The sequence below is a fragment of the Xenopus laevis genome, chromosome 8S, assembly GCF_017654675.1.
Source record: "Xenopus laevis strain J_2021 chromosome 8S, Xenopus_laevis_v10.1, whole genome shotgun sequence".
Lineage (NCBI taxonomy): Eukaryota > Metazoa > Chordata > Amphibia > Anura > Pipidae > Xenopus > Xenopus laevis.
The window spans coordinates 88084889-88105111 of NC_054386.1; the positions used below are offsets into that span (position 1 = coordinate 88084889).

At 41.2% G+C, this 20223-nt stretch overlaps 2 protein-coding genes across 6 annotated transcripts in view; one reads left to right on the forward strand and one right to left on the reverse strand.

The window, feature by feature from the left end:
• LOC108700312 overlaps nucleotides 1-20223 on the reverse strand; it is a 782191-nt gene that overhangs the window by 500616 nt on the left and 261352 nt on the right. The gene's annotated exons all lie outside the window — the stretch shown is intronic.
• npas3.S (neuronal PAS domain protein 3 S homeolog) overlaps nucleotides 1-20223 on the forward strand; it is a 334397-nt gene that overhangs the window by 297556 nt on the left and 16618 nt on the right. For all 5 annotated transcript variants that reach the window (XM_018233393.2, XM_041575379.1, XM_041575378.1 and 2 more), the window contains 2 exons: nucleotides 8420-8538; nucleotides 15918-16111. In XM_018233393.2, the coding sequence (XP_018088882.2) occupies nucleotides 8420-8538; nucleotides 15918-16111 (313 nt within the window). The remainder of the gene's footprint in view (nucleotides 1-8419; nucleotides 8539-15917; nucleotides 16112-20223) is intronic.

Sequence of the window (20223 nt, forward strand, 5' to 3'; positions counted from 1 at the left end):
GTCTAGCTACTTCCTTATTTCAATTTAAACTTAATTTCATAAAACATTATAAGCAAGCATAGGGAAACGGGTAGGGGATACAAAGGACAAACGGAAGGAAAGAGGGATAGAAGGTAAAGAAGGGGAAACAAAATAGGAAGTATAGGAGAAGAATAGAGAATAGAAATGTTAAAAGTTAAGGAAAGAGTAGAGTAGAGTATCATCTGGGTGTCATACAATAAATAAAGGTTGTAATACCTAATCAGGAAAGTTACTGTATAGCAGTTGTTTCCAGTAGGGTTGTGTCCCTAGGGGAACCTGATGAAATGACTGTGAGGAGGGCATAGCCTGAAGATTAATTAGAATAACATCTATAAATGTGCCTTTTTAGATCTCCTACACCTGGAAGCCCCACTTCAACTATAATCACATTTTAACAATTATTCCAGTTGTATTTGTTTTAATATGTCCCTATACTGCTGGACCTCAGCAGTGAAACCTGAACCAAACCTGAAAAAAAAGTTAAATAATTCTCAGTCGACATGTCCTGATTATACCTCCCTTTGCCCCAATACTCTTTGCTACTTACTGGGGAAATGCTTAGGAATTTTCAGTAACAGGGAATATGCAACTAAATGTTCCCAAGGCTGTGTAGTGGGCAGACCTGGGAGGACTCCCTGATGCAAGTCTGTCTGTCCAGTAACTTGAGACCAAATAGGTTGGAAGAAATTCACTTCTTCACTTTGGCCCCTGGGCATCTCCCCTTAATTTGGCTTTATGCATTATAAACTGGTTTCACTGAGACTTGTTGGAAGATAAGAGAGAATCAAATGATAAGGGCCAGGGTTGTCCTCATAATGCTCATCTGAAAGTTCTTCCAGATAGCTTGATCACAGGGCCCTGTAGCCTTTTATTTCCCACTTCTCCGTCTGTAGAAGTTGTTCCAGTGTTGAGGCCTTCAGCTGGAGAGACATGTTCAGGCCATTATCACATGGCTTCAGGTTGTATGTAGCAGAACAAGAAGGTCCCCATCACTGCATGAAAGATCTGCTTAAAGGAGAAGGAAAGGTTAAAACTAAGTAAGACTTATCAGAAAGGTCCACCTAAATATACCTGTAAACCTGCAAAGTAATGTTGCTCTGAGTCCTCTGTCAAAAGAAACACAGCATTTCTTTCCTTCTATTGTGTACACATGGGCTTCTGTATCAGACATCCTGTTTTCAGAATAAACCTCCAGGGCTGGGGCTTGAGCATGCTCAGTTTGCTCCTCTCTCCCTTCTCTGCTGTAATCTGAGCCCAGAGCGAGCAGGGAGAGACTCAGGCAGGAAGTGATGTCACACCAAGCTAATACTGCATCTGCTATCCTAAACAAACAGAGAGCTTCTAGAGCTTTTTACTCAGGTATAGTAAAGCATTCTATAGAATAAATATAGCATTCTAGCTTGCACTATTGCAGCTAATCTATTGGCAATCAAATGCCTCCGTAGCTTTCCTTCTCCTTTAAAGGAACAGTTCGGTGTAAAAATAAAAACTGGGTAAATAGATAGGCTGTGCAAAATAAAAAATGTTTCTAATATAGTTAGTTAGCCAAAAATGTAATTTATAAAGACTGGAGTGACTGGATGTCTAACAGAACACAACTTCAGCTCTCTAACTCTGAGTTAGTCAGAGACTTGGAGGGGGGCCACATGGCACATAACTGTTCAGTGAGTTTGCAATTGATCCTCAGCATTCAGCTCAGATTTAAAAGCAACAGTTATGATCCATGTGACCCCCCTTAAGTCATTGATTGGTTACTGCCTGTAACCAATTAGTGGAAACTTGTTTCTCTCCTCTCCCCAATTCTGTCCTGTACCTCATAAGCATTCTCGCTCTCTCCTCCTCTCTCAGTCTTGCAGGCTGTTCTCTCGTGGCTCGCTAGCAATTCAATTACAGAGGCGAGAGATAGCGAGTCTCTGGCGGAGAGAGGGCCCCGGCTGACAAGAAATATGACAGCCTACTTACAGGGTGTTTATGCAATTAAACTTACCCTCACCACACCTGCTGAATGATAAATGCTTGGGTCTGTGGGTATAGCAACGTGTGAGGTTAAAAAAAAAAAAATATATATATATATGTGTGTGTGTGTGTGTGTGTGTGTGGTGTATAGTAGCAAGAATTTGATTCTGGAACTGTTTATTATCCTAATGTTGGCCATCATTCTGAGTAACATCTAGGGCTTGTTTGCCTTTGGGTTAACTTTTGATATGTCTTAGGAAGTGATATTCTGAGACGATTTGCAATTGATCTTCATGTTTTATTATTTGTGGTTTTTGAGTTATTTAACTTTTTATTCAGCAGGTCTCCAGTTTGCAGCTTCAGCAGTCTGGTTTAGACCCTAGCAACTATGATGTTTTGATTTGAATACGAGACTGGAATATGGGGGCTAGGGCTTGAGCATGCTCAGTTTGTTCCTCTCTCTCCCACCCTGCTGTAATCTGGGCCCAGAGCTATGAATGAGCAAGGAGAGACCCAGGCAGGAAGTGATGTCACAGCAAGCTAATATGGCAGCTGCTATCCTAAACAAACAGAGAGAGTTTCTATAGCTATAGAAGCATTCTTCAGAATAAATAGTGTTCTAGCTTGCACTATTGTGGATAATCTATTGGCAATAAACTGCTTTGGTCGCTTTCCATGTGACTCAATAGCTGTGGACAAAAAATGTTTGTTCGCAGACTGACATTCAGATGAATCTTTGGTGAAAATTTAAGTGTTCTGCCAAGTCCAAAAACAATTTTCGGTTTTTTGGTATCTGGAATGTGTGTGGGAGTTGTGTGCTTGAATGTACAAACACTGTTAAATCCTAATTTTCAGGATTCATGTATTATTGGTCCACCAGGCTAGAATACATTCTGCAACCGCCATGAGTCTTCATGGGAAAATGGCCCCTTTTTTTTTTGTAACTGCAAAATTCTGGCAGCAGTTCAGGCGTTAACCGCCAGCCATGAATGTGAGTGAATAGCAAGTAGCTGAGACCTTGCGAGAGATTGAACCATTTATTCAACCCGCTCAAGCTCTTTTTTTTTTCTTTATCATAATTATTTCCAAGTCAGATCTCCTCCCTGATTTCCTAACGGGCCTCTCTCTCGTCTAACAACATCCCGGATCCAGAGGCCGTGATAATTCAAACCCCAAACCTCACGGGTCCTGTACCTTTTCACTTTTTTTTTTTTTTTTTTTTTGCTTTTTTTATTCAGCTTTTTTTTTCCAAGGACATTTTTTATTACAAAGCTGATTAAATTTGCATATTAATTTGTTCCTTTCAATTTCTCTTTTTTTTTAAGATTAGACCAGACGTGACAGTTTGGTATCCGAGCCTTCGTTAGTCAGAGCGGATAAAACATACTGAGACACACCGGAATTTCTAGGAGGGGGGAGACCAAATCCAGTGTCTCCTGCACTACAGTTTAAACCTTTTGCTAAATCCATTGTTGATACCAAATGTTTTCTTGAAATATTTTATATTATGCACATCTAATTATTGCTGGACCACTTTCCATCATCAAATGCATTTCATTTTCTTATAATTATTCTATTTATATAGGGTTGACATATTCTGTGGAGCATTACAGAGAACATCATTCAGATCAGCCCCTGCTCCAGTAGAGCTTACAGTCTAAGGTCTCTATCACATTCCCTCACACTACAGTCTGTTTTATGAAAAGACAATAATCTGCCTGTACATTATTACAGTGTGAAAGGGAACCAAAGAACCTGAATGAACCGCACACAAGCACTGGAAGAACATACAGACTCCTTGAAATGATTTCCAATATAGTGGTTGTTGGCGCTTTCAGCTGATTCTCCCAACCTTTTGAGAAATCCCACTTAGCTCTTAGCAAGAGTTCAGATACAGTCAGTATCGGACTGGCCCACTGGGCTACCAGGAAACTCCCGGTGGGCCCAGGTGTCAGTGGACTCTCTTGTCTCTAAACATTTGGCCTATTTCACGGTCATTCCCTATTTGTATGAGAACAAAGAGGCTAAATAGATGGAATAATTGATTATAATGTCTAAAGAAAAGAGACTAGGAGAGGTTGAGTGAGGAGAGAAAGAATAATAGCACTGAGAGTGGGCCCCTGGTCTAAGGGTTTTTGGGTGGGCCCCTGGTGTCCCAGTCAGACACTGGATACAGTTTCAATAATATCTAGCGAAACACCAGGTAGGTGTTAAGGATAACCTCCCTTTAGTTAGGAATCTAAGCACCACCACCTGCGCATTCTATGAAATAAATGCGGCCCAACAGTAAAGGAATCGGTTTACTGATCAACGAGTGAGCAGTATACTATAACCACTAATAAGTGCTGACTCACTTGTGTGTCTAGGGCTAACAATATGTAGATTCCAGAAGTATGGTGCTCTTATTGCATGGAGGATATATAGAAATAATATACAAAAGAAGTAGGAGGCAATACAAAGCATTCATTATAAGCTATAACCCATATATAATAAAAGGCATGGGGAGGAAGCAGACCCAGCGTCTGCAGGGGGCCCAGTAGGTATAGGGGCCCCCATGATGCCCTAATTAATATACAATTTCAATACATATTGATAAATACAGGTCCACCTCTAGATATTTTGGATGCCTACAGGTTTGGGGTCACAACACTACTGTGCTGGTATGATATGGTGTATACACACAGAGGTTTTTTGTGCGTGAGTATTGAGCTAGTATGATAAAACGTATAACGGTACACACCCAAGCTTTCATACTGAAAGGCACGAGGCATTATAGAGCACCCAGAGATTACAGGGAGCACTGTGCTGGCATGAAACAGCTTAAAATACTGAGTAGTAAGAGACATTAAAGAGCATCACATGGGATTCTGGTAAATACAGTGTAGGTATGATAAAGAGTATACACTAAGAGCTTTTATACTGAACAGTAGGGGGCATTATAGAGCATCCAGGGAGATTACAGGGATCCCTGGGTTGGTGGGACACAGAGAATACAGCATGCAGGATACACTCAGGGCTTTTCTATTGAGCAGTAGGGGGTACTAAAGATCACATGTTGGGGTTACAGGGGATACTGTGCCAGTATGACACAGAGTAATGTAGAATACACACAGAGCTTTTATAGCAGAGCATATAAGAGAAGAGTTAGAGGATAATATAAGGAAGAGCAATGCTAAGAGGCTGGACAGGCTGGACAGGCTGGGCAATGCACATAATCTGATGATAATGAAGTGTACATGTAATTTCACAGCAGGCGGTGGGATCAGAAAGCTTTGGGTTGTGTGAGAAAGTGCTCGGTTGCATCTAGTACACAATCTCCAGCCTGGGTCTCCCACTTCAAAGGCCTCCGTGCCACCCACCCACCCACCGCTTTCTGTGCCACTCCAACCTGTTCATTAGATATATGCCTCATCCATTATTATATCCATTATTAGCAGCGCTCACTGTGACACAGGGACAATTCATGTTTTGAAATATTGAACACATTTCCAGGCTCACGCTGTGTGTATAGAGAATGGGGGGGACACTGAGCCCCCCTCCCTTTCCTCTCTGTGCCGCCTTTCACAATCCATCTCTCTCCTCTCATAGCTCTAAGGCCTCATTGGGGATACATACATTAAGTCCTTTAAATCGTTTATAATAAATCTTTGTCTAAGGCTCATTTTGACAGTCTCTCTCACTTTCCCTCTTGCTCCCCTCTCTCTTTATCTGACCCTTTTTAAAAGAGCTTCTTTTAAAAGAGAATCCTCAATAGTCTGCTAATCCACTGGGTGTACTGACAGAGAGAGAGAGAGAGACAAGAAAGGCAAAAAGATACAGCCTCGGGAAATATACACACACATACACACACATACACACACCACCGAGCCTTTACACACAGCTCATGCCCCCAGCGCTTATTAACTCCTTCCCTCTCCCTCGGGTGAAACCCCCCTGTGAAGGGAGGAAAGGAGTTAAACGGGATAAGCATGCTGCCATCCGGTGGGATAACTGTCATTTAGCTCCTACCCCGAGCAATACCAATGCTTATCTCAACGCTAAAACTATTAATAACCATTTCCTTTTGAATAATGTACTAGCCCTTTAAATAAAATATGTCTTGTGGCTAATTGGGCTTTATCTTCCATTTATTTTATCTAAATTAACCAATAAAGTAGGATGGAGTAGCAGAGTTGCATAGAACATTGATTGCTAGCAGCCATACTGCTCTTATGCTTCAAAATTAGGATATTTTAGAGAATGTTACCCATTTTCCCATGTATCAAGGGGGAAGTCACCCATCAAGATGTGGTTTCCACCACCAAGGAAGTATCACTCACTGCATTCTATATCCGGCCAATGAATTGACAGCAACCACAAATCTCTATTTATTGTTACCAAACCAACAACCCCTAAACTGTCAGATCTCCCATTGGGACGATCTAGCGAATAGACATGAGCCAATACAAGTCATGCTGTCGTTGTCTCACTGTCAGTTGTTATAGGGAAAGAACTTTCTGTGTCCTTCCATATTAAAAGTCAGTCGTTTCAATCAGGTGCCGTCGTTACCCTTTTCATGAAATTATGGGAAGTAGAATCACCCAAGGATAAGTATAATAAGTATAATATAAGATGCTTGTTAAAGCATAAGTAAACATTTGAAACAAGTGAATATAAAATTGATGAGGTTGCTAATCTAAGCACTTTTGCAATGAACATTCATTATTTATTATTTTTTCAATCTAAGATATAAAGGTATACATGTTCTGTTAATATGAATGAATTTTGTTACAACAGCACCACCTGCTGGTCAGTTTGTGACCAGTCTGACCACCAAGTAGTCAGAGAAGTTGTCGGGAGAAAGAAAGAGGCTGCTCTGATGTTCTGCTTAAAAACAAAAATTAGGAACTCTTTCAAATCTTTTCTAACAAGAAGAACATCAGAGCAGCTTCTTTCTTTCTCCCGACAACTTCTCTGACTACTTGGTGGTCAGACTGGTCGGAAACTGACCAGCAGGTGGTGCTGTTGTAACAAAATTCATTAGTATTATCAGAACATGTATCCCTTAATATCTTGGAATAAAAAGTAAAAAAATAATGAATGTAAATTTCAAAAGTGTTTAGAATACCACTCTCGTCAATTTAACACTCGCTTATTTTAAAGGTTTATTTATCATCGATAGGAGAAGCCGATCACTTGCCCTGATATAGAAAAACTTTTGTTCTATGATAAACTGGTGATTAGTGCTCTCTGTTTGATGGAGAATCTGACCAGTACATTGGTTATATAGTTTGAGTAGTTTGGTGCCTGTAGTGTGTTAGAAACAGGCCATGCTACTACTGTAGTAAGATGATTAGATACATACCTACTTTTGGCATTTTTTGGTTTTCTGCAGATGCCCTTGTATTAAATAAGCAGTGCTAATTATGACTTTAGCGAAGGAAGGGCTTGGGACAGTTGTACCCCTTTATACCCCAGTAGCTGCCCTTTCTTATAGTGAACAAGGCCAAACTGCTTACTTTTTTAGTACAGGTATGGAATCCGTTATCTGCAAACCTATTATCCAGAAGGCTACAAATTACAGGAAGGCTTCTCCCCTAGACTCTATTTTAATTAGGGATGCACCGAATCCAGGATTTGGTTCAGGATTTGGCCAGGATACGGCCTTCTGCCAGGCTGAACCGAATCCGAATCCTAATTTGCATATGCAAATTTGGGGTGGGAGGGAAATTTCATGACGTTTTGTCACAAACAAGGAAGTAAAAAATGTTTTCCCCTTCCCACCCCTAATTTGCATATGCAAATTAGGATTCGGATTCAGTTCAGTATTTGTCCCAATCTTTTGTGAAGGATTCGGGGGTTCAGCCAATTCCAAAATAGTGGATTCGGTGCATCCCTAATTTTAATCAAATAATTCACATATTTAAAAAAGTATTTCCTTTTTCTCTCTAATAATAAAACAGTACTTCATACTTAATCATAATTAATCCTTATTCAGCTCGAATTAATGTTCACATGATTTTTTAGTTGGTTACCTTAAACTGCTAGTATGACGTCCCGTTAAGACACTAATAGTTATTAGTAACAACGTACAAGGATTTCCAGATACTTCACAGCCCACCCGCCCTCGGCTTCTGTGATCCCATTCTTTGGTGCAGCCTCACATCGGATCCTCGAACCAGACGGATCTGACGCCAGCACTTCAGTTTTTGATCTTTCCGCTTTTGATTACCACTAATGAGCTTGTTTCATTTACAATGGGAAGCCTGTGATAAAGGAAATAATAAAGTCTGATCCCACAAGATGAGAGAGGAGATATAATGGGCACAGTGATTAGCCATCACTTCTGCCCTTCATAAATACAGATCAGAATGTGTATATGTAGATATACTGTATATATAGTATTGTAGCGCTATAAAGCTCTTGCCCTTGACTTTTTGTGACTCCTCTCCTTGTTCTGCAGTGGAGTCGACCAGCCCTGGGATTCTCCCTCGGGATAACTCTTTGGAACGCTCCTTTTTTATCAGGATGAAATCCACTCTGACCAAGAGAGGGGTGCACATCAAATCCTCGGGGTACAAGGTAAGTTCTCCTTGATTAACATCCTGATGTTCCCTGTCTCTTTGAGCGCACAAGACATTTGCAGGGTTACACTACGGTTCTTTTAAAATGAAATGTGTTTTGGATTCACTTTGCCTTAGCACCACTTGATACATATTAACCTGTTTGTGGCTCCAGCTCTATGTACATTGATTTACCCCCTGGGAGCATGGGGCTGCAAATATGTTTCCCCCCGATTTTAGCATCTGCCCCACAGCCCCTTTCTCCTTTCTTTGTCTCACACTCTCTATTTCTCTTTCTGCCCCCCTCTGGTTTGCTTTGTAACATCAAGGCCTTCTTACTGCTTCCAAATTGTGTCTGGGAGAGTATTCTCCCCCAGGCTGCCTACATTCTAAAGGTACGTTTGAAGAGCCTAAGTTTATGAAGAATCTATATGGATTCGCTCTCTCGAGGCGGGAGGGGAGAGAACGAAGCTAAGATCTGAGCTGTGAGGTACAAGGCCGGCACACAGAGAATTGGCACTATTCTACATAAATTCAGGCACATTAGGGAGGCAGGTAACTCCTGATATTAAAGGAACAAAAGCTATGGCATAGCAATGGCAGTTCTAACCAGCAATCATAGGTCCAGTTTGTTTTGGCTTAACACGACCTCATTTACAAATGCATGAGCAGTATGATAAATGCAATTTTGGATGCAAACGATGACTATATTATTAGATAGCTTTAAGAAGGGGTTGGATGGTGTTTAGCAAGTGAGGGAATACAGGGTTATGGGAGATAGCTCATAGTACAAGTTGATCCAGGGACTAGTCCCATTGCCATTTTGGAGTCAGGAAGGAATTTTTCCCCCTCTGAGGCAAATTGGAGAGGCTTCAGATGGGGTTTTTTTGCCTTCCTCTGGATCAACTGGCAGTTAGGCAGGTTAAAAACAGTTAAAAGGTTGAACTTGATGGACATGTGTCTTTTTTTTCAACCTTACTATGTTACTATATTGAAAGCATACCCTACTGTTGTGAGGGGCCCAGACCACGGGACCTGCTTCATCTATAGCTGTAAGAAATTCCCCCCCCCAGCTGCAATTTTACCTATCAAGTGCAAGTGGATGGGCAGGTGAAGGGAGGAACAGATATGGGTGCCCAAGTCCCACCAAAGATTTTTTTGACACTGCTCCAGGGTAAAGGGAGCGTCGGGGGTTCTCCAGCATCAGTAGACACATTGTTCATCTGGGGTGAAATCACATGCATAGGAGAACGCAAGAACCTTAAACCCTGGATCCTGATCCATTTTTTTTTTTTTTTGCAAAAAGTGAATTCTCCCCAGATCCAAAACAATTTTTGTCTTCGGCACACCACTTACTTGTTAATTCATTCATTCAATTCCAGGCTGCTTCAAGCCCAACACGATCATTTCTTGGAAAAGGGAAAAAGAAGCACACCATACTTCGGCTCCTGCCTTTTAATTAAAACATTTATTGCAGCAGAAATGCGGCACAAGCTTTCGGGTACAACCCCTTTCTAAGGTGCACCTGAGGAAGGGGTTGTCCCCAAAAGCTTGTGCCACATTTCTACTGCAATAAATGTTTTATAAGGCAGGAACCGAAGTATGGTGTGCTTCTTTTTCCCCCCAGATCCAACCCATTCCAGAAATGGATGTATTTCATCTGACTTCCAAAACTGAAAACTTCCAGCATTCTACAACAGTGTTCGGCTACTGGGCATTCTGGGTTTTGTAATTGACAACCGAATGTATGTAACGGGTGGATTTTAAAAAATAATAGGCACTTCAGTAGCCAGCAAGCCAGGCCTGTTTGCCTGTGAATGGGTTAACTGAGCTGATGTTTGGCAAGTTAAGGTCATAGGAAGGGGACCAGCTCCTGTTGCTGTTTGTACCTCCATTCCCCTCCCCTTCCAGTGTCACTTTGGATTTAGCTGTTGAATTATATAAAAGTACCACAGGAGCCTCTGATGTTTCTTGCCACAAGCGTTCCGCCAGCAAAACTCCCTGCGTGTGTCATAGAGGAGCTGCTTGCGCTTTTGTTCCTTTCTAGATTATTTGGCTTGTTCCTCCCCAAACTGCTCTTTATTTAATTCCTTTTTTTTTTCTTGTACATTTCACTTTTGACTTTCATGCGATCAGCATTCCCTTCATTTTCCTTTCTGCTGCTTCTGTTACTTTTCTCCACGAATGTCTAGGAATTGACTCCAGCCCTTTAGAATACGTCTGTATCCATGATCTCTGCGAACAGTGCCTTTAACCCGCTATTAAAGGGACCCTTTGTTGGGATAAACAGGATTGCCATTTGTATATGCAGTAATCAAATAAAGATGTCTTGGGACTGCAGCTGGTACTGAAATGTAGTGCCCAGAGGATGCTGGGAGTTGTAGTTCTGCAGCATCGGTAGTGCCATGCCCTGACTCCTTCGTTTACAAAATACATATTAAAGGGAACTATCGCAAAACTGAAAATGTAATATTTGCTTCCTCATACTAAAGTAAGAAACTTTCTAAATACAATCAATTAAATATTCAGCATCATTTCTGAAATAATCAAGTTCATCTTCACTCTATCCCTCTCTCAGTATCTGTTTCTCTTCATTCTGTCTTCATGCAGCAGTTGGGTGTCAGATATTCATTGACAGTTAGATCCAATATATCTTATAGGGGGGCTTCCTTTCCTAGCAGATGTATTAGAGCTCACTCAAATAACCGGTTCCAGTGCAAAAAAAAAATCTAACAAAATAACTGCCTTTTGCACAAATTCTGCATGTAGAGAGACAAGATGTCTGATGGTTTTAATAGAGTGAGCTCTAATACATCTTCTAGGCAAAAGGAGCCTCCCTATAAGATGTATTGGATCTAACTGTCAGCGTTTATCTGACACCCAACTGTATGGGGTGCCGTTTGTCCCAAATACATTCTGTATACAAAACTATCCCTAATACACAGAATGAATGTCTCTCATGTTATATAAGTATTTGTGACCATACACAGATAAAAAAATATACAAAAGACTTATTTCTATTAAAGAATGAAAACAAAATCTGGTTAGTGCACAAAAGGATGTCATTATATCACAAACTCCATTCTGTACAGTTTAACAAGTAATCTGTCTCACAAATGTATAACCTCCATGTAACGGACACACTTATGTGCAAAGTTACTTACAGAATGAATTATGTAAAAACAAAGTTGGACATAATATATAATAGTGTAACTAACTACTGCTTGTCAAGCTAGATTTGAATGACAAAATAGATATCTGCGACAGAAAGCAAGATTTTATAGCACAGGATTCATTCTTTCCACAAAATGACAGTTTTGTTTCACAAAACAGATAAAATAACCATTCTGTGAAGCAACACTGTCAGTCACATTCCTGAACCAATAAGAACAAAGCTTATTGCCATATACAAACAAGATGAAAAGTGGCCAGCTCTGCTCCACATGGCTAAGGCAAAGTATCTGACCTGCTATAGAGGGCGCCCTCTAATGTCCCCTGTGCTGCATAGTAATAAACATGAACAAACCTTTCCTAAAAGAGCTGCTGTTAAACACTACAGGTTCATAAATGGAAGTTTTTACAAATGGCTGAAAAATATAATGCTGCACTTATAATGATTGTAGTAAAAGAAAAGTATGCAAAACATAAATATGATCATTTTAGCTGATATGGCTATTCTTATTGTAGTAATCTGCTTGTGTGGCCATTTTCGTTAAGGGCATTCCTGCTGTTTTGCCATTATCTTATGACTCACTCCTGTTCCTCTTCCTGTCTAAGCTGAGAGCAATAATGGGACAGGCCACACCCACCTGCCATCTTCTATTAAATGTACCAGAAGTTACTGTGCTTGTGTGGCTGCTTTGCCTGACTCTCAGAGTCAGTTATAAGTTTTGTATATGATAGTTAGACTCCAATGTCTCCTCCTAGCTGTAATCTTGCACCAATTAGCTTGTAGTAGTCTCTTAATAATGTGCTTAGCTATAGTTCAACTACTACATAATAGATTTAGCCAGAGACTTGGGACTGATCATGTGCATCACACATTGTGTATAGTATGATGTGTAGGTTATATGAGCAGCCACTCCTGAGTACTGTGTGGAAACAAAAGGCTTCAGGACTTCAACTTCACCTCCTTTCGTTAATTCGGGTCTTTTCACCGCTTCAGGACTTCAGCTTCGTCTTTTCGGGACTTCCGCATTCGGTAATATGTGAAATGGCTGCACCGCTCGGGCACTCGTAAAGGGGCCCGGCTCTTTAAAAAATGCAGCACTTCTGGGCCCCCCTTCAGGCCCGGAACACTTGTCCCCCCCTGCTGGCAGCCCTGGACATGCATGTGACATGGGCGCAGTTGTGCTCTCTGCTCTAGTGTTGTGCCCCCCTTGACCCACTCTGATATGAAACGGTTAAGCACTGGGCAGCAGAGGCGGGCCATGCCGGCCGGGCGCCCTAGGCAACCCAGCCGGCCAGCTCGCCCCCTTCTTCTGCTGTGGATCGGTGGCGCGGCAACACTCGCCGACTCCTTCTCCTGTGGCGCGGCGCGTATGGGCTGTAACATGCGCATGCGCAGTGAGGTCACACTCGCGTGTGCGCATTGACTTTGCACGCGTGATGGAAAGGGGAGCGGCCAAGCTGGCAATAAGGTGCGTCCAGTCTAGGGGTAGGCAAAAGAGGCAGCTGCTCAGCGCCCCTCAATCGTTGCGCCCTAGGCAGCTGCTGGGCAGGTAAGGGGACGGCATCATTAGAGTCTTTTGTTATAAATAAATATAAAGCATTGTATAGCTTGTTGCTTCTATATAAATAGATTATGATCCCCTAAAATTGCTCCTGCCTAAATGACCCCCTTTTGTTTACACACAGTACTCAGGAGTGGCTGCTCATATAACCTACACATCATACTATACAGAATGCGTGGTCATACCTCCCAACATTTTGGAAGTAAAAAGAGGGACAAAAAATTTTTTGCCATGTAGCGCGGCAATTTTTTTTTTTACCACACCCATTTATGTGGCCACACCCCGTAATTACCATGTTCATTTTATAAAGTTTGGCAGATTATAAAAGTTTGAAAATATTTCTCCCTATCTAAACTGTTAAAAGTACTTGTTTTCTTATCTCAAAATTGTTACAATGTATCTTAGTTGCACCTGTTAGCTGTACTGGCCTCTCTGCCAAAAGCCAATTAAGTTAGAAATTTTGGGCACAATAAAGATCTTTACACTTTGAATTGGTGCCTGCTGGAAGTCTGCGTTCATTGAGTGCCTGCTCCTTTTTACATTTTGGTTTGTCCGCCCCCTATGCTGAGGGCTCAGGGCAGTGCACCTGGGCCACTTCCCTTATGTGGTGAGTAATTTGTTTACCACGTTAAAGTACCCACACTACAGATGACTTCTTGTAAGTTAGAAATTTTGTTTCTTTTTCTGGCTGTTCAGTACAAATGAGGGACTGCAGGCTAAGCTGTTAAAAGAAAGACTGTCCCTCCAAAAAAGGGACAGTTGGGCGGTATGCTGACTGTGCACATGATCAGTCCCAAGTCCATTATGTAGTAGTTGAACCATACCTACCAACATTTTGGAAATAAAAAGAGAGACAAAAAATTTTTTTGCATGTAGTGCAGCAATTTTTTTTGACCACACCCATTTTGTGGCCGCACCCCCTAATTACCATGATCATTTTACGAAGTTTGGCAGGTTATAAAAATTTGAAAATATATACTGTATATAAAATATATAAATATAAACTGTTAAAATTACTTATTTTCTTATCTCAAAATTGTTATAAAGCATCTTAGTTGCACCTGTTAGCTGTACTGACCTCTCTGCCAAAAGCCAATTAAGTTAGAAACTTTGTTTCTTTTTCTGGCTGTTCAGTGCAGAGAAAAGAGGGACTCAAATGAGGGACCTCAGGTTGAGCTGTCAAAAGAGGGACTGTCCCTCTGAAAAAGGGACAGTTGTGAGGTATGTGCACATGATCCCAAGTCTCTGGTTAAAGCTATTATGTAGTAGTTGAACTATAGCTAAGCACATTATTAAGAGACTACTACAAGCTAATTGGTGCAAGATTACAGCTAGGAGTCGACATTGGAGTCTAACTATCATATATACAACTTATAACTGACTCTGAGAGTCAGGCAAAGCAGCCAGACAAGCACAATAACTTCTGGTACATTTAATAGAAGATGGCAGGTGGGTGTGGCCTGTCCCATTATTGCTCTCAGCTTAGACAGGAAGAGGAACAGGAGTGAGTCATAAGATAATGGCAAAACAGCAGGAATGCCCTTAACCAAAATGGCCACACAAGCAGATTACTACAATAAGAATAGCCATATCAGCTAAAATGATCATATTTATGTTTTGCATACTTTTCTTTTACTACAATCATTATAAGTGCAGCATTATATTTCTCAGCCATTTGTAAAAACTTCCATTTATGAACCTGCAGTGTTTAACAGCAGCTCTTTTAGGAAAGGTTTGTTCATGTTTATTACTATGCAGCACAGGGGACATTAGAGGGCGCCCTCTATAGCAGGTCAGATACTTTGCCTTAGCCATGTGGAGCAGAGCTGGCCACTTCTCATCTTGTTTGTATATGGCAATAAGCTTTGTTCTTATTGGTTCAGGAATGTGACTGACAGTGTTGCTTCACAGAATGGTTATTTTATCTGTTTTGTGAAACAAAACTGTCATTTTGTGGAAAGAATGAATCCTGTGCTATAAAATCTTGCTTTCTGTCGCAGATATCTATTTTGTCATTCAAATCTAGCTTGACAAGCAGTAGTTAGTTACACTATTATATATTATGTCCAACTTTGTTTTTACATAATTCATTCTGTAAGTAACTTTGCACATAAGTGTGTCCGTTACATGGAGGTTATACATTTGTGAGACAGATTACTTGTTAAACTGTACAGAATGGAGTTTGTGATATAATGACATCCTTTTGTGCACTAACCAGATTTTGTTTTCATTCTTTAATAGAAATAAGTCTTTTGTATATTTTTTTATCTGTGTATGGTCACAAATACTTATATAACATGAGAGACATTCATTCTGTGTATTAGGGATAGTTTTGTATACAGAATGTATTTGGGACAAACGGCACCCCATACAACTGCTGCATGAAGAGATTCTGCGAGAGGGATAGTGAACATAAACTTGATTATTTCAGAAATAATGCAACAATTTTAATTGACTGTATTTAGAAAGTTTCTTATTTCAGTATGCTGAAGCTTATATTAAATTCTAATGTTTTCGTGATGGTTCCCCTTTAATAAAAAAAACTTCTGTTTCTTTGAACTTCATTACTTTCACATGTTTAACCCTGCCTGCCCCAGTTCATCCATTTCCATTTCCCATCTTGTTGACTTTGGCGTCTGACATTCTGGTTTCTTTATGTGCACAGGTTATCCACGTCACTGGGCGACTTCGTCTCCGCATCTCCCTGTCCCATGGACGTTCGGGGGCCGGGCAAGTGATGGGTCTTGTGGTGGTGGCTCATGCCCTCCCTCCCCCAACGATCAATGAAGTTCGAATCGACTGCCAAATGTTTGTAACTCGTGTCAACATGGACCTCAATATTATATACTGTGAAAATAGGTAGGACATGAATCCGGGCTTCAGTACAATATACAGTGACAGTTATGGTGGCCATAGACTATACTATTTTCCAAGAAAGATCGTTTGTTTCAATACACACGTGTAGAGCTGAATCGTCATTTATACAGGTAGAAACAATAGAATTCTACCTGTATCTGACGATTCAGCACTTACAAAGGCTGATCTTCAGGTGTCTTCAAAGGAGCCTGATAAAAAAAATTTCTGGCCAGCCCGATCGACTGATATCCAAGTCTAGGGCTGCTATTGGTCAGCTTGTCTCGCACCATACATGCACCGAATATCGTATGAGAATTTGTTTTCTACAATATTATTGGTGCGTCTATGGCCACCTATATCGGTGTAGAAAAGACCATAGAAAGAGCAGATCCAACAGTTGTGTAGAGTCAGGAAGTATAGAGGGCAATATGCAGATCCTGACTGTACAGATTCATTACTAGGGATGCACCGAATCCAGGATTCGGCCTTTTTCAGCAGGATTCGGATTCGGCGAATCCTTCTGCCTGGGCGAACCGAATCCAAATTTTAATTTGCATATGTAAATTAAGGGCGGGTAAGGAAATCACATGACTTTCCGTCACAAAAGAAGATTTTTTTCCACTTTTTCCTTTCCTGACCCTAATTTGCATATGCAAATTAGGATTCGGTATTCGGCCGAATCCCAAAAAGTGGATTTGGTGCATCCCTATTCATTACCTATGTGTATTACCATGTACAACTCATGGGCAATGTGTTAATTGGGTCTTGGGAACCACACCGCTCATGAATGGGCCCCGAGCTCAGAGCAAAGACCGACCTGCCATGGAGCCCATTCACATTGCACACAATCTCTGCAAAGCTTCACCATGAGAATCTTTGTGCACACAACACTTAGCTCATCCTCAATTACTGTGTTTGTATGCATGTTTGATGAAATGACAAGTCTTTCTAGGGTGACTCTTGGACCCTTGAGGGCCACTGAATGTGCTGTCTCTGTTGTTTAAAGGATAAGTAAACCTTTAAACAAGTGACTATAAAATTGATGTGCTATACTAAAAAAAATTGGCAATGTACATTCTTTCTTTATTTTTTCTATATTCCAAGATATTAAGGGATACATATACTGTTAATATGAATGAATTTTCTAACAATAGCACCATCTGCTGGTTTCCGGCCATTCTGACCACCAAGTAGTCAAGAAAGAAAAAGGCTGCTCTGATGTTCTTCTGTTAGAAAAGATTTGAAAAAGTTCCTAATTCTTGTTTTTAAGCAGAAGAACATCAGAGCAGCCTCTTTCTTTCTCTTGACAATTTCCTTGACTACTTGGTGATCAGATTAGTCAGAAACTGACCAGCAGGTGGCGCTGTTGTAACAAAATTCATTCATATTAACAGTACATGTATCCCTTAACCTTGGAATAAAAAGTAAATAAATGATGAATTTAAATTACAAAGGTGCTTAGAACAGCATTCTCGTCAATTTTACATTCACTTATTTTAAAGGTTTACTGATCCTTTAAGGGAAAAATATCTCAGCCTTCCCTACTATTGTACATTCTCCTTCCATGTTAATGGGCACTCCGAGGGCCAACATATAGCAGCGAGACACTAGGGATCTAATATAATATAATCTGCATCAAACATGCCGGCCTCTGCTGGAAGAAGTGCTGCTCTGTCTAAGGGTAGAACTACACAAGCGTTTTTACCTGCGATAGCATCCGTTCCAACGTGCTGAGATAAACCTCAGGCGTCACATCTGATGCAATGATTTTAAGGTAAGTAATAGGAATGTCGGGCATTGTTGCTGCGTGCATCCGACACGACACAACTGTCGGATGAAGATGCAATATGCAGTGTTCCCATCCGAGAGTCGCGTCGGATACATGCAACGATAACGTCGACATTCCTATTACTTACCTTAGATTCAGCCGTGATGCCTTTGATTCATCTCATTGCGTTGGAACAGATGCTATCGCAGGTAAAATCGATCGTGTAGTTCTACCCTAAGACTGCTAATTTGGTTAGGAAAGCACCCCTGCTTGAGCCTGTCCCGATAATTAGCAAGGTGCGTCACACAGCGTTAGAGGGAAGCCCAGGATCAGGCCAGATCCTTAAGGGCTCTTACTCATGAGCGTTTTTACCTGCGCTCCCCTGCGTTCCGTTTTTCGGCGTTCAGCCACAGGGGAGCGCAGGAATAGACGCATTTCATTTTTTCAAATGGGTCTGTACTCACACAGGCGCATGTAGGCGCCCAAGCAGGAAAAATGCAGCATGTTGCGTCTCAACCTGCGTTCGGCGCCTACATGCGCCTGTGTGAGTACAGCCCCATTTGAAAAAATGAAATGCGTCTATTCCTGCGCTCCCCTGCGGCTGAACGCCGAAAAACGGAACGCAGGGGAGCGCAGGTAAAAACGCTCATGAGTAAGAGCCCTAAGTCTAAGAAACTTTTTAATTGGCCTCAATTTTTTTCTTTTTTTGTCGTTTCTAAATTATTAGCCGTCTCCTTTCCATCTTTCAAAATGGGGGTCACTGACCCCACCTTAAAATCAAATGCCCTTTAAAGCTACAAACGTTAAGTTATTGCTACTTTGTATTACTCATCTTTCTATTCAGGCCTCTCCTATTCATATTTCAGTCTCTTATTCAAATCAAAGCATGGTTGCTATGGTCAGGGTCGGACTGGGGGGCCCGGGGCCCACCGGGACTAATGTCCAGGGCCCCCTCTGACCCCCCCCACCCCCCTACTATGACGCGCCGAGCGCGCAATCCTGTGTGAAGGCGCCGTTCGGGGCTCCTGAATTAATTGGAGCCGCACGCAAAAAACCTTCTTTTTTTATGCTGATCGGGAGACGGGACTGGCCAGGTGGGGGCCCATTAAGCAAATTGTCTCAGAATGTCACTCTCTACATATTAAAGTTAATTTAAAGGAGAACAACCCCTTTAAAGTTGGCCACTCTGGAGTGCATATTCTGACAATGGCTCTGCTGAAGTGTAATAAGAGGAGCTGCGTCTAACGATTTACATGTTAATCAGCCCTACAGCAGAATCATTAGACCCATGTAACACTGGTATACTCCTAGTTTGGTGCAGCCGGTACAAGCCGTTAGTGTATTCAGCGCTGTACAGCTATTCCTTTTGTTCAGCGCTGCTTCATTAGTGGGTTCATTATTCATGGGATCTAATGATGATCATTGCTATTATCACCAGCCTTATTATTACCATTATTAGTGCCATTACAGGTTATTACACGCTTTGTCATTTATATCATTCACCGAGTTATATCCGCTGATTATTATAATTCCGATACAGCCGCGCGGAAAGCGTTTTGTCGCCCGCGCTCTGGGTAATTAGTGGCCTCGTTGTTTTCCGCCTTCACGATCCGACAGAAATAATTGCTCGTTAATTACTTCCAGTTACATCCACTTCTGCAAAGTCTCTGGAAAGGACAAAAGGGGGAGATTTAACCCTCACGAGTGGATTGTGGAGATAAAATGGAGGGGAGACTTGAGCAGCGCACGTGGTACTTGGTAGCAAACCGTGCCAGTCGAGAAAGCGTTATAAATATCAGCGTTATTGGAGAAAACAAGGGAGGCTTTCATTGTTCATTTTTACACAATTAATAACTCATTGGTTGCCAAGGGGCTGCCAATATTTGTCTGTGGGGAGACACACACACACACACACACACACACACATATATATATATATATATATATATATATATATATATATATATATATATATATATATATATATATATATATATATATATATATATATATATATATATACAGAACAGTGTAGATCACAGTACAGAAGGGTTAATGGCCATTGTGATGGGGGTTCTTTACTGACACAAACCCCTGTAGCCAAAGGGATTCCATTGTGATTAACCCCCTGCTGTGCAACGGAAAAAAATCCATGCAGTGTTGTATCCTTCTGCCTCATTTCTGATAGTGCCCTAACATTTTTATTTACAAGAAATCAGTGGAAAATGGTTACCCCCTTGTGAAATATAGAACTCCCCTCTTCCTAACCTAAATTGTGGGGCCTGTTTGTACTAACGTTTTCCGTAGTTGCCACACGAGGAAACTTCAGGCGACTTTGGAAATGGAA